This window comes from Ambystoma mexicanum, chromosome 6q (genome assembly GCF_040938575.1).
Source record: "Ambystoma mexicanum isolate Mex_15411 chromosome 6q, UKY_AmexF1_1, whole genome shotgun sequence".
NCBI classification, from domain to species: Eukaryota; Metazoa; Chordata; class Amphibia; order Caudata; family Ambystomatidae; genus Ambystoma; species Ambystoma mexicanum.
In genome coordinates, this window is record NC_090937.1 from 1,467,045,324 (window position 1) to 1,467,058,244 (window position 12,921).

Genomic DNA, 12,921 nt, shown 5'->3' on the forward strand with positions numbered 1-12,921 from the left:
ATTTAATGGATGTGCAGTTGAATCAAGGAGGTAAATATGATTTATCACAGTATCAGGGATGTAATATCACTAGAAACTACAAGGCAAGGTATCAATAAAGGGCATATAGATCAGAAAGCAACTTGAAAGGAAGAACACAGTGTCGCCAAACCACATGTTGAAAAGTGGCATTTTACACTTTATTTCAGTTTTAAATGTCAAAATCTTTTTTTTTTTAAACGGGTGTGATAGACAGAATCGGAATGCGGTTTCTAGGCTGGGTGATATATGCATATAACAGGGATAATATAGAAATGAAAGAGTGACTCTACCTGAATAACTGGATGAGATTTTCAGTATGGAAGGAGGTTCGGTTTTGGGAAAATAAAGCAGTTAAAAGAGAAAATCGGGTTGGACAGAAAAGACAAGTTTTACTTAAACTAGATCATCAAGACTAGATTGTTAAAGAAAGACACGGTACGCTCCAAGGTTAATTTGCAACTTAACCTTTTCACCCTGCGTTCAGCTATATGTGGGAATTAATTTAAATTATGAAAAATATGACTATGCACTTATGATCTATGCAAGACAGAAGTGAATGGCATAATGGAGCTAACACTATGAAATCAAGGACAGGATGCACAGAGAATTCAAACAGTTTCAGACAAGTTATCAGGCTATGGAAAGGATTACTTCGAGAGTGGAACAAAGACAAAGTATCAAGATGGTGTAGGCAATGTGTGGCTATGGGATAGGGAAATACTAACAATCCACTCTTGAGTTTGGGATTTGGGACAGCCAACCGGGTTTCTGGACGGTGAGGCAATATCTGTGCACTGATCACAGCGGTGGGCTCTCCTAAAGGAAGACAGCTGGGCAAGCGTCTGGTAAAGGCACAGCGGCATGCAGGTAGTGGGGCAAAAAGCCGGTCTGGTCACAGGATACTCTCAAAAAGAGTACCAGAGCTTTTCACCTCTTCTCCCTGAGTTAGTGGGATTTTGTTATGGGGTTAAGTTATGAAGGGTGGTTCTGCCTGGATAGGAGGGCCTGAACCAACTATCCCTTTTCTGGCAGTGGAGTCTGGAATCTGCAGGTTGGATCTGGAATGTCTGGATGCGCTGGAAAAGTCAGAAGAGCGACTTCCCTGTCTGTCAGCTTCCCCTTTTTATAAGACAGATGACTCACAGGATTCATTGTTGGGGGAGGACTAAGCTCGACCAACACGAAGAACTGGATAGGTCAGCCTTTGTTGGTCGCCTCCTCCAGGAGGGGACTCAGTTTATGGGGTTGTGTTTTTATGACGTGTAGAGCCATCCCACAGTCCTTTTTGCCTAAAATCAATCTTAACATAAATCACACATTTGCACAGTTGTGGGACTTGGTAGAATTACAGACACATTGCATATTGCATACAGAGCATAGTGTTGCCACTCCCAGGTCTGTACGACATTATTTTGTCCTTCTAATAGTTTTTCACAGTTTTTTAGTGGGAACCGCTTCAGCCAAAATCCCACAATTTTAAGCATGTATACATATTATCATAAGGCACATTTCCATAAATTTTTAACGTTCCACCAAATGTACTTTCACCATGATTCACATTCTCCTGGCGTTTACGTCCCATACATGCTATGGACAGCCACAATATCTTGTTTGAAAGCCACGGAAATTACCTTTAAACTGTAAAACTTTTACATTACTGCATTGTCCGGTTATAGTATTAACAGTCTTTAACGTTTATTTATTAAATGGTCTTTGAGCCAAAATAGGATGGCCTTTGTCCTTCAACAGGGACCATTTTTTCTAGTCTACCGCCAAATTTGAGTTTAGCCCAAGGCTGCCCTGGAGTTTCCCCAGTTTGAGTGAATGGAAAGTGTCACTTCCAAAGTAACACATAGGTGTCCCAGAATCTATTGTCTCAAGCTGAAGCCCAGAAAGAAGTCTGATGGGGGTGTGATATTCTTCCTCTTAGCCATTCAAAGTTTCCAAGGGCAGAAAGTAACACGTATGTGGTCCGAAAATCCCTTTGTGGCTCCTTTTGGGGGGCAGGCCACTCTTGTTGTCATCACTCAAATATACATGTAAACTGAGCAGGAAACCTGTTTGGCTAGTTCCCGAGTACAGCCAATGCATTTAATTACTCATTTTATTTTATTCTGAATCAGAAGCAAGTCTGTTAAAATAAAAGATTATCTAGATTTTACCCACACCCCCTTACATTTACAAGACAGGGCCTTAATTCCACTGTACTTTTAAAACAGGCATGTTTCCCTTTTGCAAAAGCACATTTTGACATGTGGTGAATTCTGCTGGGATGTCCCCTTCAAATTCGTTTTTCTCTCCCATCTGGATTTCAAACATTGTTTGCAGCCCTAGCCAGTTTCTCTTACACAGCAGTATGTTCAAGGCAAATGTCCACTGACATTGACATAAGCACAGAGAGCTAGGGTTTCTTTTGAAGGGTTTATTTTTGACACTTTATAGCAAAAATCAAGCATTTTTCCGTGGGGCTGAGAGTAAAGTTTCTGGTAATTTCCTAGGTCTTGCCTGCCACAGCCTGTCATTCAGTGATACTGCTCTCTTCTGCTGGAGCACAATCTGAATATGGATGAGGATAGCAGGCTCTCACTGATAAAAGCAGTGTAATGTTGAACAGATAAAAAGAGCATCAGGGCGACATCATTTTAAATGTAAAATATTTCCTTTTTCAATGGGAAATTTCTGCTAGCAGCAAAGCAGCGCTGCTTTTAAATTCTCTTCCTTGGTGTCATGTAAGAAAACACACTGGCAGCCTTGTTCAGTGTGCTCCCTGTTCCATCTTGCCCAATAGGTGTTTGGCAAGACAGTGCAGCCGTCATTTTGAAGCTGCAAAACGCAGTTTGATGCGAGGCAATGGTGCTGAAAGGAGCCAGTGCAGCCATTATGCTGGCAACTGCTGAAATGCAGCTTGGAGATATAGGGGAATTCTGCTGAGCGGGTAAATGTATCCCACAACTTCCGCTCCTCTCCTTTGATCTTCCTTGTATTTCCCTGTCTATCTGTTCTCCCACCTCCTCAATGCTTTGGGCATGTGCTCATTCCTCCTCCTGGGCTCAACTCCCTTCTCTCCGGCCGGGAGCATGCCTACTCTTTCTTGACTGTTCAAGCCTAATTCGGCGATGTCGCTTCTCCTCTGGAGTCTTCTGTAACTCCTTCCTCCCAACATGGACTTGAGGCATAACCTCTCTTGGGAACTTTCCCGTCTCTTCGGCCTCCTCTACAGCTTTCTCCAGTCTCATTCTCTTTTTGTCGGCTTCACCTCTGTCTCCCTGCCCTCTTTTCTCCAGCCTCCAGCACGGCAACTCCAATGTCTCCATATGTCCTACAGTCCTTGAAATGGCTTGCCGTTAGGTAGTGCCTTGGCTCCACCACCAGGACTTGCCCTTGTTCAAGTGATATCTGGCGTGGGGGATTTTGTGTGTACGCACATGATTGGCTGCATTGTACTTTACAGTGGCTTCAACATCCTTTGTGGGACCCATCTCTTATCAAAGAGGCCCTAGACCAAGCCTTTATCTGAGTCTGCTATCATCTTGGATCTTCACTTCACACATGCATGGTACAAAGCCAGCATAGCAGAGCCATGCATGCCACTGTGTCTCCTCACTTTCTAAGCTCATGTACTTAGGTCAAAACATAGTCATAGAGCATATTGAAAGAATATAGGTCTACCAAGCCATGGACACAAAAATGCATTAAAGTCACATGAAAGTTAAAAATACCTAACCTCAAGTAGGACCATCGGCCAACCTCAAGTAGGACCATGGGCCGGATCTCAGTTTCCTGGTCTACAACAATATGTAGTCAGGGGTAGATCTCCATGAATGATTCACACAAAACTGCTGGCAGTTCCTGAAGAGTCCCACTGTCCAGAACCCTTCTGCAGTGGGGTGTAGCAAACGTGGGTCCTCCTGGTCCGTGTACACCAGTATCCAGATAATTGGTGAATTTCTTTCCAGCCACTTTTGGGTGAATTTTAAGTCATTATGTCACACCTGCCACCCGAAGACGGTATGCAGGGTTCAGAGACAACCATAGGCATAGGTCAATCAAGAGCCCACTATAGGTTCAGGCCCTGAGGAGCTGACCACGGGTTAAGATGCAACAGGATACTACCACAGGATCAGGTACCAGCTCACACGTGGGCTACAGCCTTCAGTAGACCATGGCAGGATTCCTCATATTACGAATTGTAGGCAGCAAATGCCATTTTCTTTCTCACCTATCTTTCCTTCCCCTTCTCCACTCATGTTCTGAGGGACCTAATGCCTTTTCCCTGGACCCAGGAAGTTACCCTCCCCAGCAGAGTTGCTCTCATTTCCTCTCGTTTTCACTTCCAACCTTTTACATAGGCCAGAATCTACAGTGATTTGTGAGCAGGATGACTTACTGGAGTATATAAAGAATGGGTTACTCATCGGTTTCTACTTGGGCCCTCCCCGAAAGCTCCCTGGTATTCTGACCCACCCGACTCCTTTCTCTCTCTTGCTCATCCAGCAGCAGGTTTCTCCTCACACTGCTGCTTCTTTCCTACTCCTCAGCGTTTTCCTCCTCCTGCTCCAATCTTCTTCTCCCAGCTCTGCTTTTCTTCTCCCGATTCTTGATCTCTCCTACCTCCAGCTCCAACCTCTCCCTTGCAATCCTTTTGTTTTCCGCCTTCTCCTTCAACTTTCCCTATTTGTGCTCCAACTTGCCCTTCTACCTCCCTCCTCTTAACTTGCCCTCATCCTTCCCAACTCACTTTGCATTACTACACTTTTCTGTCCTCCTCCCGGGGTACCCTTTCTTGGGTGGTGTACCAGAAATTCTTTATAACCAGGACCATGACGGAATTGGGGCATTCATGATTTTGCAGGGTATACCTCAGCCCACTTGGCAGTAGGGGAGGTGGATTGATTTGACAGGGATTGTAGCCTTCCCCTTTGCATGTGTGCCAAATGCTGTTTGGGTCATTCGTTGTGGCCTGCGGTTGTGTGTGTCGAGATGGTAAATAGTGGAGGTGCCTGTAACGCTCACCTGATTCCCACAGAGGCGCAGGTCTGGCTTCGAGTGCTGATGCTTCTTCAATGGTGAAGCGCAGGACTCTGAAGATGGACAGGAAGGGCCCTCTACTCTGGCTTCTCTGGCTCGCAGGAATATTCCCCTGTGCGTGAAAAGGGAGTATTACCTACTGACTGAGTTATGCTCAAGCCTCCCACTCTCTTTCAACCCTCCACGATACCCTTCCACGATTCCCCGTGAAGTCTCACCTTAGGGTCAGGAAGGATGAGCTCTCCATCCTGCTTCAGATGCAGGGGCGCGTTGAAACCCAGTTACTTCACTGGATTGAGGATTGATGGGAGTTCAGGTAAGCTTGACTATTCAGGTAAGGCTCTGTAAAAGTTCTGTTGTAAGTTCAAAAGTCCAACCTTAATAATAATGTTCATTGTCTTATTGCAGCAAGCGCTAATGCTTATGTCTTTTTTCCCCTTAGGGGCCGGGGTTCGGAATGCCGGAGATATGGCGCCGACCCGAAGTGAAACGTGCAGTTCCAGTTCCAGTAAATGGCAGGTTAGTTCTGGATGAGCGCTCGGGAACTGTCTTTGCATACGCTCATTCAATGTCTGTCTTTTTTCCCCATAGGGGCCGGGGTCCGGAAAACGCCTGGAAGCGGCAAGACCCGAAATGAAATGGGAATGACCCAACAGGTAAGTCTTATTCCCTTCCTTCTCTCACCTCTTATTCTTGTCTTTTTCTCTAGGCTCTGGGAAGTGGCTGTGTATCCGGATGATCGCTGCTGAAGATGGAGGCACCCAGGAAAGGTGAGTGAAATGCAGCGCTGCAGCGATCGTAACGAAATGCTTTTAAAAATGATGTCTTCCTTTTCAGGATCGTCGGTGTGATGTCTCCGTGGTGCAGATTTAGCTGGTAAGGTCTCTTGTCACCCTTTGCAGGTGACCCAGGATGCTGACAGGCGTGGCTGAAGTCCAGATGCAGGAGCTGACACGGTGAGCGTCCAGCTGCGAGGAGCAGAACAACGCGAAGCGTGATTTGCTGATTGGGTGTGGTTTAAATAGCTTTGGAAGAAGTTCCAAGTGTGTATCCTTCCTCCGATCAGGTATGTATCCTTCCCCGACCACACCCGGGTGGAAAGTAGTCCCACAGGTAAAGTAGTTCCATTCAGGCCTCAAGAGGGCCTGGATGTGGCAGCATGGTCTGCATCAGGTAAGTGCACATTGAAACACTTGAACACATGTCTAGCTTTATGAGCCTGGCGCCTAAGGCGCCAGGACAGAGGTCCAACATGAGCCTGGCGCCTAAGGCTCCAAAGGGCCCCAGCTTGGGCCCGCTGGCACTCCCCTGGGGGAAATGATGCCTGCCTCTGGGGTTGCTGGGTCGGACCTGGCTCCTTGGAGGTAGGCATCATGACAGTGCCATCTCAGAATCAGGCAGCCCTGTTTTGGCAACCTCCTGAATGTCACAGCTTCCTTGTCCCTGTGTCCTTCACTCCTGGTCTTTCCACTTGCTGGGGGAGAGGCTCTATGGGATCCCCCATATACTGCATCCAGGGTTAGCATTGTGGCGCGGGCTGTGTTCCTCAGAGAATAAAAACATAACAAACACACTCCCACAGCTTCAAAATAGAAACCATTTTTATATAAACTAGCAATATATAGGCCTTTCCCAAACATATTCCAAACGCTGATGTTTGGGTGTCTTGCATACAAACCCAACCTTACTCTTTTGCCTTTCATGTCTCCCCTTATGAATGGGTACTCTACAGACAAGTATAGGACCCCTCAAACATTTAAGCAGTGCCCACACAATCATTTTGGGCAGCGCTCCACTATCCTGCTTCTGTTCCCCAGGGTGGGGCAGCAGAATACAAGCTGTTTTACAACTGGTATGCAATACCCAACATGCACAGTTGAACAAATCCTGAAACCCAATATTCCCTCTACACCTTGGGCAAGCGATAGTTTTGCTCATTACCGAAAGAACCAAGTCTCAAACATTTTGAATCCTGCTGTAAGGTGTGGCATACATTTAAAATAGATTTGCCTTATATTCTCTACCACTACCTTACCTATGCTGCTCCCTTGAAGAAGTTCTTACCTCCCTAATGCTTCAATCAATAGATTTATCCACTTAAAAATGCAGTATAGCTTAGACACTCTTACACCGAAAAAAGTAGGGTATTCTATAGGGACTGTAATTTTGTCTAGAATCCATGAGAAAACCTCCAATTTAGGAATGCCATCAAGTTATGGCATCTTACTAAAAATCTGTCTATAATGCCTAAATGCATGTAGCCTTGGTTCCAAATAGTGTAGCATATAATATGTTTATTTGTTGCTGCTACTCTTGTACTGGGTTAAGCTACTTCTTTCCATTCCTAGACCCCAGATCGTAGGCTTGACAAGACACAGCAAAACTACATTAAAATCACACAGGTAACAGCCTGAATTCGAACCTTACCCTGGCACCACAGTACATGGATTCTTCAACAATTTTATGCCTTTTTAAGTTCGCTTTGGTTCTAACCAGAATATCTTCAACTCCTGAAACGAAAAGGTAGAAAAGCTATCATTAATGTACATACATTATTTAATATAATTGATTAGTAATTGAAAGGATCTAAAGTCTAGATGAATGCTTAAGATAACCGGTGAGTTAATGTAACTATTACCATTTTAAATCTCCTTGGAGCACGATCATTTTTGTAATTAATATAGTACGTGTATTTTATTTATTATAACGCACCTAATACTATATACCCAAATTCAGTTTCTAAGCGTGAATCCGGGATTCGAACCGCTGTTGCACTGCATGGTCTTGGCTTCCAAGACCAGCATGTTGCCCCTGTGCCATCTTCCGTTCACAATGTGTGTATAAAATGCGCTCATAAGCAACATGCATGGGGTTCTGCTTTTCTTCAGTCTCCATTCATTTTTGTGTCTTATGTAAATAGGGTGACTCCTCCACCCAAAGACCTTATTAACCTTTTTAATTGCCAGTGGACTCAGGGGATCCTGTCCACAGGGAATTGATTACGTTTTTAGCCACAGGTGACAGTGAATTTGGGAGAGCTACATGTCACCTTACAAAGACCCCACTTAATTGCAACATAAATATATATGATACACATTACTTACCCAATAATAGTCTTTCTGTGGCTTGTATTTTTGTGAGTGACATGCTTTGTACACCCTGCAATCTAGCTGTTAACTTCCAAAGTAAAAGGGCGTTGACATGGGCACCTTCCTTTACAGTGAGCTCGTTCGGGTGACCATGTTTGGTAGAAATTTTCATCTGCTTGGTGCCAGGTTTCAATGGGCGATCATCATGACGCCATGTTTAGATGGTGCACTAACATGGAAACATTGGAGTCAGGACCAATATCTTGAAGTTCAGTGCCAATATCTTGAAGTTCATTTGGTAGAAGGTTTTGACACCTTTGCCAGAGCAGTGTGTTTGGCAAGCAAAAACCTTGGTAATTTAGGGGGTGCAACCCTACAGGGGCCTGGACAATATACATATGTGCCCTGGCTGTAGGGGAATATTATCAGTTCCCCTTCGAGTGGCTTCCTCTGGTTCTCAGGAGACCCTCCTGCTGACATGTCCACTTTTACCTCTTTCCAGGCATGGGCTTTAACACCCGCTATGGCACCTGCCTTTTCATCCTCCATATGGCTTACCGCCCAGCGGCTAAGCATGCAGGATTTAAGTGTCTTGGGCCTAAGTTGTTCATATGCCAGGCAGTCTTTCTCAGCTGGGTAATGCGGGAGGCAGAGGTTACAAGCCTCGTGAGTATGGTGCCAGTGAACACTGGTATTGAATAGAGTTTTCTCCATCTAGTGAAACGATGCCAGGGGTGAGCCTGTGGGTACAAATGTAAAGCTTTCTATAATGAGACTTACACCTTGCTGTGTGCGGCACATGGCCAGATTTGAAGTCTACAGCAGCGTTGGATGGATTGTTTCAATGTCGACGCCTTAAACTCAATCTGGAACATTGGTAGTAGCAAAGCGCTTTCCATCTCAAAATAGAAATATCCTGTCCAACTCCTCAGATCACACAGATAGTAGAAAAATAAAATCGAAGGACGGCAACATGTAGTGCACCATGGGTGCCTCTAAACATAGAGTAGGGATAATTTGACAGGGACCCCCTGTCAATACCGATTTACTTTCGCAGTAAACAGCCGGTAACACTCCTAACCATCTTCTAGATAGCAGGCTATGCAAAGCATGTGCATCTTAACAGATTCACAAGGCTCTGAAATATATACACACACTTTCAAATGCCCAAAATCAACTGCTTTTTCATGAGCTAAATACACATTGTTGCTTATCTTCTGTCGGCATTCCATAAATATATGGTTGGAGGTGGAAGGTATCCTTATGCATCTATTGCAAGAATAAGTTGGTTTTAGTCATCTTTCTTAGTGGCAACCTTAACCAATGATCAATTCTAATTAAATATGAATTTCAAACTCTGTAGACTTTGCCAGACCTCTGGCCTAAATCCCAACCAAACCGCAAGGTTGCAGGCTCTGGACTGTACCGCTGGCATGTAGCACTGTATTTTTTACTTTTCCTGACTGGTTTAGCAACAAGCCTCATCTGGGACACGTATGTGTGCAAGTATCTTTACACGGATAGCTGTGTGTGCCCTTTTGATTGGTTACAGAAGTATAAAAATGCCTGATAGGGAGATTCAGTTTGCTGAATCCAGAGGTGGGCCCTAGAGGCAGCTCTTAATTTAAAATGCAGTACGACTTCCCTAGCTAAACCCTGTTCTCCTTTGTGTGAAAGGAAACTTGGGACATCATATTGTCATGGCTTCTGCCTGCCTCTGAAGACACAGAACAGGCAAGCACAAATCTGATCTAGTCAGATATTCCAAGTCTGGGGTTTCTGAGCAGCATCTATGCCTTGAGTTTTTAACCCAAGAAATTCAGAATATGGCAAACACTCATGACAAGTTACCTTCCAATGTTTGAAGGAATGCTCCATGGAGATTGAAAGCGGAGTTCATACTAAACTCCCAATATTCCCATTTTCCCTGTGAGTTTACTCCATTGCTTTGTTTGACATTCAGATGTGATTCAAAGCACGCACAACCAAGCCTTGATGGCAACCTCAGCATATATCACTCAACAGTCATGAAGAGGTGGGAGCATTGGAAAGCCTTCAGCACCAGTAACTTACAGAGCCCAATGACTATCATTACAGAACCAAAGAGCTATACAAGTGTCGTCCAACACTTCCACAAAATGTGACCATTGGACACCAACTCCATTTGTTTGGTACAGGAAGTTTACTGACTGAACAACACAGCTGCACTAAACTACAGCTTCAACTCTTCTCCCTTTCCTCATCCAGTGGGCACCTGTATTCTGCTTCTCTGCAGCACTTTATGGCGGCCACCGGAACAATAGCTGAAAAACAGCACTGCCACTGTTGTACTTGGACTCTTCAAACTTTCAAAGTGTGTGGTACCAAGAATACAAGCCTATGTGATTGAGGGGGGTGAGGGATGCAGGGTCCTCAGGGCTTTCCCAGTCCGCTCCTAGGCAATGGTGAGGGATCAATCAAGGCCAACTAGGATCCCATCTAACACATAGCACACATTTAAAACTGTACACTGAGCAATGAGGAGTGTTTAGTTTTGCTCCATAAACGGGTAGTCCTCAGGAAAAACTGCACATCATTTTCAACTTGATGCAGACTTGCTTGAAGCCACATGCAAAATACTTCAATGTCACAAGCCACGTTTGCAAAACCCACAAATGGATCGCAGACCAGAACTGAAGACAGAACACTCGGATAGCAGTCAGGCTTAGCACAAGGCCCCTCAAACAGGAGAGGAAAAATGTACTCTTTGTCAACGTTCCCCCGGTAGCAGTTTGACATCCAAGGCAAAGACAAATGCCAAAGCAAAGAAAGATCTAAAGACTATGCCCAAGGCAATGACCAAGAAGTGTGATGGGGCATTTAAAACTCAATCAAAACTGAGTGACTTGAAACCTTACGTCCTGGCATGATGCCCCAGAGATTGAAAGTAGATTAACTTGATGGATTCAAACCCAAGTTGGCCCCATGTACATATTATTGGGTTTATTATTGACAGAAATCTCTCCTCACGGTAAAAACCCAAACCACCTGATATCAATTAGCATTCTTCCAAAAGATAAAACCCTTACTATCACTTGATGACTTGAGAATCACGGTCCAGGCCCTGGTAATCTGACACCTCAATTGAAGGCACATCTTCCTCAACAGGATCCCGTCCACACACCTGGCCCCTACCCTATATGGCCTTCTTTCAACTCGCTGCTGTATGCCTCATAACAGGGACTAGCAAAGTTGACCAAATCTTCCCCCATGCTAAGAAAATGACACTGACTATTGTTGCGGGTCGGAAATAGGAGTCGGACACGTTAAGGACATTCTAACTTGCTTTTAATAAACTTATAAGAAGACCATTCTTTCCCTACTTCTAGAGGGGATTCCCTGCCTATTTAAAGGAAGTAAAGGTGCTCGCCTGTTGTCAGGAAGTCCCAAAGGAAATAATGTCCTCCGTCCAAACCTAATTCTACCTGACCCTACCACTAATACAACCAACTTAAATGAGGCTAGGCTTAATACCCCTGGTATTCTGTTAATCTTTGTATATTAATGTCTCTCTTTCGTTTGTTCCTAACACGATCTTCGAGCCTTTGGATATATCCTTGATTAGTTCTTGTAGCTCTTCAACAATATTCTTGGGTCTTGTACTTTCTCACATTCTTGTTTGAACTTGTAGACCTCTCACAGTCTGTTAATACAGGCTTTCTTAACTTGGATGGGGTTTGATCCAATTTGCTATCCCTCCCCTCCTTGGTTCTGCCGCTGATACTTTCTCTTTCTTAATTCTTCACCTTTATACTCGTAGGGTATTTTCCCTTCTTTCACTGGTCTTTGTTCCCAGTCTTTTATCTACTTCGAACACAGGGTTATTCAGTATTCTCTTTATCTGCTTTGCACAGTTCAAGTTATACACTTTTATATTTAGTATCTCATCATTATTGGGACGGGTTTCTCTCTCTGTATAATGTTGCCCCAGTGGCCTCCCGCTTCTCCCATTCTCGCAGTTACCTCTCTGTATGCAGGGAAATGTGGCAGGGCATAGCATTCACACAGTTGTTCCTCTTCGATGTTTGCCTTCTCGTTCCTCAGTGTTGCCGGTCTCTTAATTCTCAGCTTCACTTCTGGCTGCTGCCGTATACGCGGTGCTGGCATTAAGAAGAGGTTCATGCTCCCTTCTCTGATGGTCTTGGTGTGGTTTGTTTGGGCATCCTGCCCACCATGATGAGAACGTGGTACGGCCACCACATGCTACAGGATTCCGCTCTCCTGCTTAAAAAATGGTTTCTACGTTGCTAGAAGCGCCGGACCTCCGGGGTATCAGACTGGTGTTCTTCTCCTTCTCGAAAGTCGCAGGCTCCGCAGCTCGTCTCAGGTCTGCCTCTCCAAGCCGTGATCACATCAGGGGGCTTCCCCTGCGCATGATGCTCTCTGCTTCTCCTTGGTACTCCACTTGTCTCAGTTAAGTACACGTGTCTTAAAGAGACATCATCTTTTCCTTTTTCAGGCTGGTTTGTTTCAGCTTTGCCTTCAGCCAAATAGGCAGAGCTCACATTATTCTTCGTAGTAGATAATCCCATATACGCTATGGTGTGTGGGTTAGGGAGTTCCTCACAGGAACTTGAGTCCTTGTGCACTAAGGGGGAGTCTCTCCCAGTGGAGTCCCACTTGCCCAGACCCCTAGGGAGGGCCATGTTGAGCAGGCTCACGCCCTATCCTCAAAGGGGGAGGCTCCACCCCCTGGGGAGAAGGGACGAATACCAGGGATCCGTCACAATACCTATCTCAACAA

At 45.0% G+C, this 12,921-nt stretch overlaps 1 protein-coding gene across 1 annotated transcript in view; it reads right to left on the bottom strand.

Annotated features, from left to right (window-relative positions):
* Positions 1-12,921, bottom strand: part of POLR1A (RNA polymerase I subunit A) — a 1,786,762-nt gene that overhangs the window by 695,314 nt on the left and 1,078,527 nt on the right. Inside the window, exon 17 of the mRNA XM_069632173.1 lies at positions 7,477-7,559. Coding sequence (XP_069488274.1) covers positions 7,477-7,559 — 83 coding nt within the window. The remainder of the gene's footprint in view (positions 1-7,476; positions 7,560-12,921) is intronic.